General features: G+C 43.9%; 5 protein-coding genes across 5 annotated transcripts; 3 read left to right on the plus strand and 2 right to left on the minus strand.

Annotated features, from left to right (window-relative positions):
* Positions 1-2,651: 2,651 nt before the first annotated feature.
* On the plus strand, positions 2,652-3,302 carry BDB00DRAFT_804028 (60S ribosomal protein L10-A; the record flags this gene model as incomplete). The annotated part of the gene is made up of 1 exon (XM_053122079.1): positions 2,652-3,302. One exon carries the CDS (start codon positions 2,652-2,654, stop codon positions 3,300-3,302), a length of 651 nt encoding a protein of 216 aa, XP_052984045.1.
* A 1,764-nt stretch (positions 3,303-5,066) lies between these two features.
* BDB00DRAFT_804030 (uncharacterized protein) lies at positions 5,067-7,415 on the plus strand. The gene has a single exon (XM_053122080.1). The coding sequence runs from the start codon at positions 5,148-5,150 to the stop codon at positions 7,146-7,148; it is 2,001 nt and encodes a 666-aa protein (XP_052984046.1). The 5' UTR covers positions 5,067-5,147; the 3' UTR covers positions 7,149-7,415.
* Positions 7,416-8,120: 705 nt separating this feature from the next.
* Positions 8,121-10,608, minus strand: BDB00DRAFT_804032 (aspartic peptidase domain-containing protein). The gene is made up of 7 exons (XM_053122081.1): positions 10,078-10,608; positions 9,914-10,006; positions 9,696-9,830; positions 9,526-9,613; positions 9,374-9,448; positions 9,255-9,272; positions 8,121-9,102 (listed from the first exon to the last, which is right to left on the minus strand). The coding sequence occupies exons 1-7, from the start codon at positions 10,480-10,482 to the stop codon at positions 8,408-8,410; spliced, it is 1,509 nt and encodes a 502-aa protein (XP_052984047.1). The 5' UTR covers positions 10,483-10,608; the 3' UTR covers positions 8,121-8,407.
* A 1,076-nt stretch (positions 10,609-11,684) lies between these two features.
* BDB00DRAFT_592000 (uncharacterized protein) lies at positions 11,685-13,110 on the minus strand. Its single transcript, XM_053117967.1, has 6 exons — positions 12,853-13,110; positions 12,616-12,671; positions 12,500-12,519; positions 12,281-12,387; positions 11,983-12,165; positions 11,685-11,868 (listed from the first exon to the last, which is right to left on the minus strand). The coding sequence occupies exons 1-5, from the start codon at positions 12,951-12,953 to the stop codon at positions 11,985-11,987; spliced, it is 465 nt and encodes a 154-aa protein (XP_052984048.1). The 5' UTR covers positions 12,954-13,110; the 3' UTR covers positions 11,685-11,868; positions 11,983-11,984.
* A 1,216-nt stretch (positions 13,111-14,326) lies between these two features.
* On the plus strand, positions 14,327-14,521 carry BDB00DRAFT_756176 (uncharacterized protein; the record flags this gene model as incomplete). The annotated part of the gene is made up of 1 exon (XM_053118888.1): positions 14,327-14,521. A coding segment is annotated over one exon (195 nt), but the record flags the coding sequence as incomplete, so codon positions are not given.
* Between the last annotated feature and the right edge of the window lie 123 nt (positions 14,522-14,644).

Raw genomic sequence — 14,644 nt, forward strand, 5'->3', positions numbered from 1 at the left:
AAACGACGAAAAGAAGGCAAAATTGATTGAAATGCTATTTATGGCAAGCGGAGCATGTTCCACAAAATGACAATGCACAACACCGCGGAACAAGCGACGTGGCTCCTCATCATATGTTATTGCAAGAACAACACCCCCTTAAGGTTTTTAAGGTATGTGCTTCTGGCTTTTTTTCAATATATGTACATGCCGCATTATAAATATAGAAATTAGACAACCACGGAGAAGGAGAGAAAACGAAAGCGACTTTTTTCTTGTCTGTGCGCATTATTGCCACCAGGGTCCTCCAGTGTTTTCCAGAGTTTTAATAGCATACCAAAATAAGTATGTATCCTCATTTGTTCCTTTTCCTGTCAGCGTTGTACCACCCACCGCTAGACGCGAATATGAAGAGGCATTCAACGCTTACTTATTGAAGCGCCCATTGCTTGCTAACACTAACCAGCTGATCGTATGTTGTTATGTTATCACGATATGGAGTAAGTGCTGCTTGTGGCAAATGAACAAAGTTTCTATGGAAATCGCCTCACATGCTTAATTGCTGAATGATGTGTGCTAACAGCATACCCATAACTCAACATATAGCTCTGTAATGTCCTTCGTCCGGCTATTTCAATGTATCAGCTTCCTTTCAAAATCATAGTAGAAACGATGCTGGGATGCATTAAATCGTAAAGATAGTTTAGCTAGGATAAATCGATTCCCATGGAAGGTATCTACTAATAATATTTGGACGCCCGTTATCTCACAGTAACTGTAAATAATATCTTATATACCAGCAAAAACATGGTTTATTGCCAGACACAAGCTTGGGATACCGGTAACACAAAATGGATCAAGACTTATTGACGCAGAGCAGTTTGCTTTTGCTTTCATTATCTCTTTTATACTTATGAAACAAGCTATACTAGTTAAGGACCTGTGATCTCGCTCGCTTCCGTCCGTACACACCAGCTTGGCACGGCGCTAGTATGTACTAAGATGATAAAATACAGGGAAGATCGATGAATCATGAATATGTTTATTCATCACCTACACTAGTAGCGAAAAGGGACGTTGCTTAATTGTACGGCGCTGCAGCTTAAACCACAAAACACAACATAATGGTGTCACATGAATCCACTGTACTGTACTTTGACGGATGCCACTGCTTACCTACATACTGCATCGTGGCATAAAAAATCGCACACACTGGTGTGTTTCTAGCCCCAATGGTTTTAAAAGGCGGTATAGATACTGTTATCTCCCTTCCTCAGTTTCTTCTAAAACGTGTCTATTATACTTTCTTCATGATTTAAACCGTATCTCAACGCAATCTTACTACACTAGCTGAATTTAATAAGCAAAGTATGTTGTATATCGTCGAATAAGCGCTCTAATTGACTAAATAACCTTTTAAAGCCTGTACAGAAAGAAGACTAAAGCTGTAGCCGTGAATTTTCTTTATGCGCATATATCTGAGATCGAAAGCCGATGATGGTTCTGATGTTATTTGATAGAGCAAAATTATATGCTGCGTCCAACCCACCATTCATCACTTTTGATATTGGTGCTACGTAGGTACTTTTTATCCATTCCAACTCTTTGTGTAATCAATTGATAAGTATACTGTAAGAAGCTGTAGTCAAATGCAATCATGGGATCAGTTTTATGTACCGAGAGCAATTTCATCCTTTTTTTGCGAAGCGTTATCGTTGTAATTACGACAAAATAAAAAGGGGTAGCTTTGATATGAAGTGCTGCAGTGAGATATACTGCTGTTTCCAAAAGTTACTGACATACAAAGAGTGCTCTATACTTTTTAAACATCCATATATTCAATTGATTCAAACGCGTCTTGAGAAAACGATGACGGTGCTGCCATCATTCACTGTTTTCGATGAAAACAGCTTGGTCATAAAGTGCAAAGTGCAGCGTTTTTACATGCGGTCCAATGCTATTAAAAGGAAATCTCGATGAAAGGAATACCGTCGACTCCTAGATGGAATTATTAATAAAGTAATTTTGGTAATGTTTACTCTTCTACAGAAGGATTACTAATCACTGGTAGATTACTCAGCAAGAGTAATCAAATGAATGTGTGCATGATTTGCGCAGTAGACTGTTTCAAGCACGCTATCGCTAGCGGGAGCCTAAAGTCGGAACTATTTCAGTATAGATCTGTGGAGGAACCGCCGCACCTGAACCACTCCTTCCTTCTAATTGTGTAAGTGTCCATATTCATTACGTTACAATGGGAAATCTCTGTGTGTGGTGAATGAGGTGGTGATGATGGTTGAGCAGCATTATCGACGTTATTACGGATGATGGATGGATGGATACGGCTACTGGATGCATCGAGAAACGATTCGAAAAAGGATGGCAGCACAGTATGGATGGATGCAGATTGATTAGTCAGCCAAACGACCAACGCCCATTCCACAGCATTTTGCCTACCAACATGCATTCATCAGAATTTTGAAATACGTCACGACATCCACTATCACTTTCAGCAGCATATAAAAGCGAGAGGAGGGGGCGTGTGGTTCTTGCTGGGGGGAAGAGAGAGAGAGACAAACTGGCATTCCCTTTTTACAAACTTTCCAATAACAAAGGAAATTACGAAAAGAACAAGATTCGCTTACGACCACTGTTAATAAAAAATAGAAAAAATGGGTCGCCGTCCAGCTCGCTGTTACAGATACTGCAAGAACAAGCCCTACCCCAAGAGCAGATACAACCGTGGTGTCCCTGATGCCAAGGTCAGAATCTTTGACTTGGGTCGCAAGAAGGCTCACGTTGACGATTTCCCCTTGTGTGTCCATTTGGTCTCCAACGAATACGAACAAATCACTGCTGAAGCTTTGGAAGCCGGCCGTATTTGCTGCAACAAGTACATTGTGAAGACCTCCGGCAAGGATTCGTTCCACATGCGTATCCGTGTCCATCCTTTCCACGTTGTCCGTATCAACAAGATGTTGTCGTGTGCCGGTGCCGATAGATTGCAAACCGGTATGCGTGGTGCTTTCGGCAAGCCCAACGGTTTGGTCGCTCGTGTCAACATTGGCCAAGTCATCTTCTCTGTCCGCTCGCGTGACTCGAACAAGGCCGTTGTCATTGAGGCCCTTCGTCGCTGCAAGTACAAGTTCCCTGGTCAGCAAAAGATCATTGTCTCCAACAAGTGGGGTTTCACTCCTCTTAAGCGTGAGGAGTACGTCCAGTCCCGCAAGGAGGGCAAGCTCCAGCCCGATGGTTGCTACGTCAAGTTCGTCCCCCAGAAGGGTCCCTTGAACAACTACTTCCGTGCCGCCAGCAGAGTCTAAATTGTCCAACAAAATTTGTTTTTTGGGTTCAATAAATAACTTTGCTATCCTTCTTAAATTTTGACGCCTATCCTCATTTGAATTTTGACATTGCCTTTAGATACACAGAAAAAGGTCATTTGATTTGTTTAATGTGCTGTAGTTACTAAATTATTTTTTTTGGAATGATCGACCATGTACTTAAGTGAAGTGTGATCGTGTGTGTGCATAGAGCAACTGATTATTTAATAGCATGAATTTAAGGGTCTTTTTGTACTCATGATTGGATACTTCCAACGCGTGATCATCGTTGAGATAATATATATCTGTATCTACGGAGAGCATTGTGTCGACAGATATGCTTAGTGACAGAAAGTAATCCTTCTGAAAGTTTTGATATCAAGAATCATACTTATCACCCATATATGAAGCTGTCGAAAGCTAACTGTCATCTCGAAGAGACGAGCAGCTTTAATCTTCCGCATTGTGTATCATCATGTTGATATGTACCAAGCCAAGATGCACCGCCAAAATGCTGCCACTGACCAATTGATTTGAGCGATGGCATTATTAGCTGTCATAGTACGTACATTCCCTTCTTCTTAATGTGCTACATACTTGGTTAGATATATCACATTTAGATAACAGACATCACGGTGTTACCGACAATCACCTTTGCTGGGACACCGTGAGGTAGGATCGTCCGAGCATGGGAGTGGGGAACAAAAAAAGAGAGGGAGGGCAGTAGGAGTAGAGTAAAGGAATGCACGTTGATTCTGCGTTGTAGTAAAGTATTACAGTACAGCCACTCGAATAACCAATAAGTCTAAAAGGAGCTCCCTATAAGCGCACAAACCTTCTACAACGGCGTTGTCCGTAATAGTATGAGCATGTTAGGTCGCCCCTTGCTTCTTGCATATTGTATGGACAACCCCCCTTTTTCGTTTTTGCGCTTGACGCATGTGTATTTGGGCAAATAAATAAGCCATGGGCTTCAAAAGAGGGAAATCCAATGAGAAAGTGTCATTTAGTGTGTGTAACATCCAAAAAACGTGAAAGGCTGTTTCAAACAAATATACTTGGCTATATCATATATGCTTCTTTAACGTATTTTATGCGCGCACATTCTCAAAAAGTTGAAGTAGAAAGAGCGATGAAAACAATAGTAAGCGGTCTCTCCTTTTGTCATTTATGGACGATGAATAGGGCCATATATATGCCCCCCCACCCTTTTCTTCCCATTCTCCTTGTGGTATGTGATGCTTATCTGCTGCTTCTGGTGCTTATTGCAGCCAGTTTTTAATACTGGGAGCCTGGAGAGCGCATGTTTTATCGGAATTCCAGAACAAATACTGGGTAAGTAATAAGCGGTCGTATGATGGGATATTAGCAGATATATTGGCTTGTTGCACATTTGATTATACTTCTAATTCGCGTTTATATTACAGCGAGAAAAAAAAAGAAACGGTAGCAGAAGTGAAGCTGTGGGAGGTGGTGGCTCTATGGCCATATTAGAAACAGGTTAAAGGAGCGATATGCTTGCTATATAATGTTATAATTATAATTACCCATCAAAGAAAAATTAAGGGCCATTAAGTGGATGTGCCAAGATGAACTATTAGAAAAAAGAAGGGTGAGCTGATCCGAAAATTGCTTCAAAGAACAACGCTGATGCCGTGTTGCCTAAGCGTATCATTCTTTTTTTCACGGCCCATCATTCAACTCCAGCCAGACGCAATAAATAGCCAATCGTCCGCTCCGACCTAAATTTCGTTTCTTCTCCAATCTCACGTTTTTGTTTTATTGTTTTCCCCCTTTTCTCTTCTACCCGTACAACACACCACCAGCAACAACAACAACTCGCATATGGCGTCGCTTGACGGAACAACCGATCCCAATCGAAAATGGGCCGGTCGGCCTCAAAGCTCGACACTTCCTGGAAGGAACCAGAAACCACCACGAATGGTCGACAAGGAACTACAGCGTATCAAAAGACTCGCCGTCGTTTCGGGTCTCAACAAAGCATTTTCACAAGAACCACAGCCCATCATCAGCAGCAGCAGCAACAGTGGCGGCGTCGGCGCGGGTCCCACCCCATCCTCATCGTCCGTATCCAGCATGACATCGTCCATGCCGCATCGTCCATCGACCGTATGCGGTTTATCCGACCTTCGCCAACCACAACAAACACAGTCATCCGTCGTTTCGAGCACTTTAAGCCAGCGAAGCAGCGGCAGCAGTCTTCACTTTGATTATATGCAATACAAACGGCAAATGAAGCGACGATCTCATACGACGCCTGTTCAGAAATCCAAGGCTGTTGTTCTGGATGAGTTGGAAAAGGATTTACTGGTCATGTTTGAAGAGGCGTATCTTCGTGCCATCAGCGGCGCCAACGGCAACGGCGGCGTCGGCGTTGCACACTCGGTTGCCACCCAGGAAATGGATGCAGACAGGATCGACAGCTGGGTGGTAAGTGTTCTGCCATCGGTCGCGACCAATCCAAACCCTGAGAGCCATCATCAGGAAGACGATGTAGTTGACGATCATCACCACCAAAACCATGCGGAGAGCAAAGATCAGCACAATAGCAAAAGCAGTACCAACCATCATAATGAAAATGGCGAAGGGCGTGTCAAGGAACTTGAAGCGACCGTGAAGCGATTAAATCAGGCGCAACAGCAGCACACCCAATGGGAGCAGAGCATTCAGCAGGTTGTTGCGACGTATATGGAGCAAAAGGAGACAGAAGCTGGCAAGGCACGGCAACTCTCTCAGGTCGTGCTTAAGCAAGAGCGCCTGATTGAGCAAATGCAGAACCATCTTGACCAGGTTGTGGCTGCAAATGCTAATCTGCGGTCCTGTTTTCAGGAGAATAGTTCATGGGGTCAGATGGTCGAGTCGGCACGTGATGAGCTGACCGAGATTAAGACAGAGATCTCCGTGCTGACAGAAACCAAACAGAGTTTGGAGGAGGCGATCGCGGGTTTGCAAGCCGAACTAGGCAAAAGCCAGCGCCAGGTCCAGACATCTTTTGACACAACACAAAAGCTCGAGTCCGAATGTCAATCACAGCGGCACGATATCGACGAGAAACTGGAAGCTTTGAAACGGCAGTTATCGGAGAAGGACACTCTGCTTCAAAAGTACCGTATCTATGGCGACCAGCAGCAGCAAAAACAGCAGCATCCTTTGGATGTCACAATGCCGCGGTCACCTAGCGACGAGTCTGTTGCCGTAGCGACTAGCAATAGCAACAGCAGCGACAAGCGAACATCTAAGGGTGGTCCAGACACTCGTCGATCATCGTATGCTTCTGTCACCAGCACAAGCATACCAAGACCTCCTCCACGCGGCAGTCGACGAAGCAGCGCAAACACAACATCGAGCTCACGACGATCCTATATTGCACGATGGACAGGCGGACCACTGCCACCGGCTGCACCACCACCAACGGATCCCCTGCCACCTATCCCGGTAGAGATGGACAAACAGCGCGGTGTATCGAACGACAGCAGCAGTATATCCCATATTAACTCGCCCACATCTCTATCCTCTGCATCATTACCAAACAACTACAAGGTCGTCAACCGGCCCTCCATCGACTCTTCAGCTGCTCTTTCTGTGGATGAGGAGGAGGCTTACCGCGAGTTTGCTGAACAGCTGCAGGCACGTTTGTCTGTGTCTAAGGAGATCGACGAGCTTCAGGTCTGGCAGCCTAACGATTTTGATGAAGTCCAAAAGCGAATTGACGCCAAATGGGGTGACATGCAGGATGACGACAGCAAGCGTCACAGCCTTGCAACACTGGCATCCAAAGATGGCGGTGCCTTCTGGCGAGGCATGAAGAAGAAACTGCGAGTTTAAAAAGCAGTGACTCGTTTCCAACTCCCTGACAGACACACATAGCACTCACCTACTATTCACTCGCATTACCACACGCCACATTACCATCTTCGCCATCTTACATGTCTTCACTTTGAACCCGACCTCACGCTACTACTACTACTACTACTATCGCTACTTCTACACTAGTAATCTCTTTCCCACAAAATACCCACTTCATCGTATATTCATTTCTGTCTAGTATAATGTATTTTCATTGTTTTGTATGCCTCTTTGTTTTCTCGTTGTTATCGAATCAAAAAAGAAAGAATTTTGATTGTATTTTCTCTCTAGAGTTATCAATTAATGACTGTGGAGTATGTGCATGGGATGTTCAGTTAGACGGACAGCGCCGCTGAATCATATTTTTTACTGTGAAATATTAGTCGATCATTTCCTGATATGCAGATCCACGCCTTGCGTCTGTTGAGTTATTTTGCTGCATTACATAAAATGATGCTTTATCGATTATAAGTAACTAGATAAAAAAAAGGGCGCGTCGGCAACATGCGCATGAGATTCCTTTCCACTGCTGCTATCAGCATTGTTGAAAGCACCCTTCTATAGGCACTTTTTTATATAAAACTCTACTGGTATAGACACGTCTATTTTTACCTGTGCAACATAGCACAACGGCGATTTGTAAACCAATCATGTTCTTACGATGCTCTAAGTATAGCTTGAGCCGAGAAAGACAGTTTGTGTTCAAAATGCACAAGATATGCAGATGACCTGTCCCCCCAATGGGTGCAACAACCTGGTATACATAAAGTCCTTCACACCATTGTTGTTGTTGCTGTTATTTGCGTAACACGATTACTTTTGACGTGACAACAGGAAGCTTGGCGTGGCTGATGTTATAGTTTTCTTTTTAAGATTGGTGCATACCGCTGCTCCTGGGATGTCACTCGGGGCCCGCTTCAATAGTGGATTGTAGTTGTAAGGTTTGAAGAGTGTGGAACCAAAGAAAAAAAAAGTACACTGGTCTTTATTGTTTGTTTTACAGCAAATACAAGAAGAGAAAAAGGAAGGGAAAATGGATGTAGTATATACGTTGATAAGAAGAAAGGGTTGATGTGTAATGTACGATGTCTGTTATGTTCATTTTCTGTGTGTGTTGTTTTTTTTTAAAAAAAGAAGAAATCTACAACCTGTTGATGGTAAACGGTGGTGGGGATGCTACAGAATGAAGGTGAGGGGTAAATGGAGTTTGTAAAAAGAGCAAGTGACGCTTATTATTATTAGTTGTTTTTCTTGCTGCGGCTTCCGATCTTCTTGATCTTGGCCTTGGAATCTCCCTTTGGCAAGGCGAGACCGACCTTGAGGCTGCTTTGATCGTAGATGTGGTAAAAGTTGTTTAGGAACGCGCCGCCAAGGGACCATTCCTTCTCCTGGCCATTGCCAGCGATAAGCGTGTGACACATTTCACCTTCGTCGTCGTTTTCTCTGGTCCAGAGCGTAGGTGGCAGAGTGACTTGGTAGTGGTCAAAGGTGAAGGTCAAATCAGGCAGCTTCTCGACTTCGCAGCACTTGAGATGGTAAGTCTGGGATTCGGTGTCGTAGTGAGCACCCATTCCTTTGTGTAACAGCTCGACTTGGCGCTTCGGGCCGGTGATAAAGTTGCTGTTGCTACTAAACGATGCCAGTGACTTGTGTGCAAGCTTGATATCAACGAGATTGCCGAGCTTGATGCAGTTCATACGCGTCTTCCAGTAAGGCGAGTCGCCATATTCGCAGGTGGGCAGTGCAAAGTAGGCGATTTTGCCGTCGTAAACATCGTGGTCGATGCCGCCGAAAATGAACTCAGCCTCGGGTGTGTTCCACCGCTTCTTGCCGTAGAAGCCGCTCTGGTCGTAGGTGACCATGCCGAATTGCTGTGAGCCCTGGCCGTAATTGGTCTGGAACGCGTTCTGGGCAAAACCATTGGCATTGACGACTACACATTATAAAAGATAGCTCGTTGGTTAAGTTATTTGAGAGCACGGCTGCCCCCTACCTCCCTTTTGCGTATCACTCTTTTTTTGGGGGGAGATTGGGGAAGGAAAGGCTGCAAGTTCTAGACTTGACAAAAAGGAAATGCAAACTTACAGGCACGACGGTGGAGATCTATTCATCCAATTTTTACAAGTATGTAAGAGTGAGAAAAGTCATTTAGCTCTAATTGTTATTAGCTCACATAATGAAAATGAAAGAGAATGTATTATTACGTTTCTTGTTCTTGTCTGTGGCGTTAAAGTTAGCGGAGCCGTCTTCCGTGAAACCGCCGAGACCAAGATAACCGACTGATGAAGGGCAAAATGTGTATATTTAGTAAATTTGAGTCGTAAGCAGATAATAAGAGATACGATAGCACACATACTGTAGTTGTCGTCGCCAATGTTACTGACGCTGTATGCTGAGCCAAAGAGCTGGTTCTCAACAGTGAGGCCGGCAAGGGTCATGGTTTCCTACATAGTATACAAATCGTTGTTCGATTGATGGGTTAGCCCGGAGAGGCGATTAGCTGTTTATGGTAAAGAGGGGCCTTACCGTGTATAACTCGACATCGACACACTTGTGGTCATCGAAACGAATGGAACGCTTCTGATTGAGCGAGAACGCAGTGCTCGAGCCCTCGGCATCGTAAGGGGCATGACCGTAGTCGCGACAAGCACTGCTATGGCACTAAAAGGTACAAAACGCATTGTTATTAGCTTACTATTTTCAGCATCAATAGCAGTCCGTTTGTCGTGCTTGTGAATGGGTACCTTGGTGGATGGCACCCACGACAGACTGGATGATGTGTCAAACATGACATGGAACTCTTGTGCTGGAGAACCGATCTGTACGGTGCCTACAAGCTGGGATTTTCCAAGTCGTTAAAGTCGTTAGATCATGAATAGACAACTCTTGTGTTTGTTTTAACACATACCACGCCATTGTCATAGGTCATCGGCTCCGTCTTCATACCGGGACCGGTGTTGGTGCGACGATGCATTGGTACGCGACGCAGCATGTCGTCAGCTTGGGCTGTTGATGCGCCGAACGCCGTGAGCGATGCCAACAGTAGAATGTATTTGTTGAGCATTTCTTTACAATGGATGGAAGCTACAAAGAAAGAAGAGAGGAAGAGGAAGAAAAAAGGGGCAAACTGCTGCTGTTCAGAGAGAAAGAAACGAAAAAGAAGGAAAAGAAAGGGCCACTTCTTTTTATATGTTTTTGTTTTGCAAATTATAAAAAAAAATAGCACATGTAGCACACGGCAGCTTATAGCACCTCTTACCTTCCTTCTTTGTTTTTTATCCCCTACAACTACTGTTGGGCGCGTTGCTGTCATCTTCTGATGCGTCGGTTCAAGACTCTTGACTTTGTTCGGTCGGGTCGTCGCTAGGTTGATTTGTTGGCTAGGTGAGCACCCAAACCTCACATGTAGCAGTGACAGTAGTAGTAGTAGTAGTAGTAGGGCTGATGGGTTCTTAAAAAAACTGAAATGTTGTCATGTGGTTCGTCTGCATCAGCTCTCGGGGCGGATTGACATGCACTCACACTCTCTCTACTACCATTCGTATGGAGCGCGTCATGCATCTACTAAAAATATCACCGCTATTTTTTTTTATTCCCCGGCCTCGCCTTTTCAGTTCCACACACACTGCGGATATCAGCATTCTTTTTTCTGCAGCAAAGCAAGACACCAACTGCCACGGAAAGGATAAGAATAGTTTGGCGTCTTTTTTAGACGGTGATGATGTGATGGAAAACAAACAGCAGCAGGTACACACACGTTATCTCGAGCTCCAAACACACGCTCACTACTTTTATATTACTGCTACCACTTGTTTTGTTGCTGTTGTCATTGCTCCTTTTGATATCAAAGTATGGGCAACTAAGAACGTATGTACCACTACTTGCTGACGATCCACTCGGAAAAGGCCCGGGAGGAAAAGGTGGGAAAGCCAAGGAATCAGCAAGCATGTTTCTTCCTCCGCCCACCATCACCGTTGGTATGATATATGGTCCGATTAGTCATGGAATGACGACGCCCTCAGCCTGACCAACACAACACACCAGCTCTTTCTGCTATTTTTGGAAGAAGGCGACGAGCAAAAGGAAGAGAGAGGGACGGATGATGAACGTTATTTCATTCCCATGGAATAAAGTGTACTTTACATATAAACTAGTAGGAATGAGAATGCATCATCATCCGTCGATCCATCCTTGTGTTCCCCGTTCTAAATTTGTACTCTCCCATGCCACACCAACAGCAACTGACATTTTGGACAATATGCCGCTATTTAGCATCATCCCAAAAAAAGGGTTGTACATACTTGACTTTAGAATCAGAAGGAATCTATAGATAGCAGCCATATCTTCTTCTATTCTCAAGTATGACTTGCAACAAAGACGCGGAGCAATTGGATATGCTGATGATGATGTTCTTTCTAAGTAAAGTTGTGTAGAATCTTGGAATGTTTTATTTTACAAAATAGTATTACTATGATTATAAACTACGACACAGAAAGAAAGAGAAAAGAAATGTAATCGTAGATAAGGAGAAAGAAAACGTCAAAAGAAAGTTTTTATATCAAAAGGCTTCTTGTTTGTTTGTTTTTTCCGCTCGCTGAGAAAAAACAAGTATGAGAAAAGAGATTAATAAAAATAATAAGAATTACGCCCGACGACGACCGAGGTGTGGATCTGTAAAGGGCGTGCATGCCTCAACAGGCTGATGTTGAAGAAGAAAAAGAAGAAGGGGCGAGTGGATAGTAGGTGAGGGAAAGAGAAGGAGACCCGTTTTTCATATATGAAGGAGAATCAAAGTGGAGAAGAGAATCCATACTCCTATTGGAGCATATAGCCTGCAACAAGTGCAACGATGGTACTGGCAACATAGCCGACGTTGCCTTCAGCAACAAGCGACGAGCCGGCACTTTCACCGTTGGATTCACTAGCGGATGGGGAAGGCGTGCTGCTGGCCGACTGGGAGATTGATGCTAGCGACGTTGAAGGGAGGATGTTGCTGCTAGATGGCATCGTACTAAATCGATAAGAGAGCTATTAGTAAAGCAAAATAAGGGTAACGTTTCATTTCTCGAACTCCTCCGCCAAGTGAACATATGTGTATGGAAATACTTTACACGTTGGCACCGGGTTGTGAGCAGTACGTTGTCATCAAAGCTTCCTGAGTGCCACGCTCGGTATCATTTGGACAGGTGTCCCAGCACGACACCTTGGCTTTCTGCCACTATAATAGATAACAGTCATAGATCAAAGGACGTTAATAGATGCGTCTCACAAGGATCTCAAAGAGCCGGAGCAGCTGTAGAAGTAATAAGAATACTAAATCAAAAGCATACTTTGCAGAGACACGCATAATCTTTTGACAAGTCCGAAAGAAAAATATATCTCGTTAATTCTGGGGGGGTCGTAACTGTGTTTTTTGTCTCTCAAGGAGCAAAGAGTAGGTACTTACCGCCCTGGTTACAGGTTTTGATATAATTGTCTTCATTTTGCTTGCACAAATCGAATCTATTTGCCCATCATGTTAGCCTGATCCTCACCAGACATAGCAGAATAAAAGTCCTTCTGTCTCTTTCTCGAATAGCATCTCCCCGAGAAATTTGCCCAGTGTAAGAGCAAAAAAAGAGGGGTCGAGAAGAGATGAAAGACAGGACAGAGCGGCTATTATGTATCAATGGAAACAACTTACACAGTCTGGGCAGCACAGGTTGATTGGGCCTGAGCAGTTTGACTGAATGCAACCATAGCAACGGCAATGGTGGAAACGGCTGTCGTGACGGTTAACTTCATGGTTACTAACTTTTTTGGATCGAGTTGGAAGAAAACGATAAGAAAAAGTGTAAACGAAAAAGAAGGAAAAAAAAAGAAAAAATCGAAAACGAAGAATCGAAAAAAAGGTAGGAGGAAAGGACAACCAAAGAGAGAGAGAGAGAGAGAGAGAGAGCGAGAGAGAAAGAACGGGGGTGCAATTCTTTATAAGGGGAGAAAGTGCCAAATTTCCAAAACCAGCAGCAGCATCACCCTGCGGATCAGGAGAGGTTATAAAAGACCGGGCCAGGTTGCTTGCTCGCTTGCCTGTTTGCTTGCTTGCACACTGCACGGCAGCAACCCATCCATCCAATCCAGGTCGTCAGTGTAGATTTTGTGTAATGACTATCAAGTGTAATTTGTACACCAAAATAAACTATATTGCAGGCTGTTGTCAACGTTTTCTGTTTGCGTCACCTTACACTGCGCTATCTTCTTACTTGGATTGCAATTGCAAGCTTCGAAAGTTAATAATACCAAACGCCCAATTCCCATGCACGTTGTATGTACATAGCAGCTACTGCATCAATTTCTTCAGGAACATCACCCAAGTAAGCTTCCGCCCAGTAAGTCTAATCTCAGCCTTTAGGATAACATTACACCGTCTATATATCTCTTTCTCAGCAACCTGACGACGATACACACACACACACACACACATATGTATATATAGACTATATATAAAGCCTGTTTTACGGCCAGCTTGGGTAAATGCGACAAATTTGGATCATTAACCTTTGTAAAGCGTAACACAAAGATAAAAAAAATCATAAGAGGAAGAAAAAAGCTAAGACATCAAAAGTCCGTCCCATGTTTCCGCGTATATATCCCACCAATCTAAAAACACAGCAGGATATGTGTATTCTCTCGCTGATCAGTCAAAATCAATGTCGCTGGCCAATTAACATCAATTTCGCATTTTCAGGAATGGAAGTCGTACTTTTAGAAACATTGTCGCTTGCCTTTGAAAATGATGTCGTGTGACATTTTTTTTCAGTATCCCAGTTGCTGCCAATTTGGCTGGCGCTCAGTTTTTTGTGGATGATTATGGAAAAAATCCTCAAGTTCCTTGTCGAAATTTTTTAATTCACTAAACTTAAACCGTACAAAAGTGTTCATGGACTGCCACCGTACAGCAAAAGCAAACGTTCTTCGACATATCTTTTTATGCAAGCATTTGCTTTGGCCAGTCCTTGGGCCGCCAATTTGGAAATGGGTAACAAATGGCCACTTACTTTCATGGGATCCACTTGCCTGCATGAAGACTAGTAATCCTGAAAAGCAGCAATGACTTTGTCTGTTTCAAAATCAATACCTTGAATCTTGTCATAATCCATAGGACTTGCTGTCAGCACGCTATGGCTGCCTTTTGCAGGAGAAGGCTCGCTATTTTCACAGTCGACTTGCTACCATGGCTGTATCCGAGATTGCTGGGGGTATCAACAACCGTGAAGACAGTGACAGGTTGCAAGAGATCGGTGTCGAGGACATCGAGCGTGGCTCGCCAGGGTGCGAACGTGCTGGAGCTGTCAAAGCTTGAAATCAGCTGACGCATATTTGATACATGAGAAGGACATTGGTAATCAGCTGGCTGCTGCACCACATCGAGAAAATGGCTCACTTTAGCTTGGTCAAAGTAGATCCTTGCACTTGGTCCATGCAGCTGGATGGGC

This window comes from Zychaea mexicana (genome assembly GCF_025766255.1).
Source record: "Zychaea mexicana strain RSA 1403 chromosome Unknown BDB00scaffold_8, whole genome shotgun sequence".
In the NCBI taxonomy this organism is placed as follows: domain Eukaryota; kingdom Fungi; phylum Mucoromycota; class Mucoromycetes; order Mucorales; family Lichtheimiaceae; genus Zychaea; species Zychaea mexicana.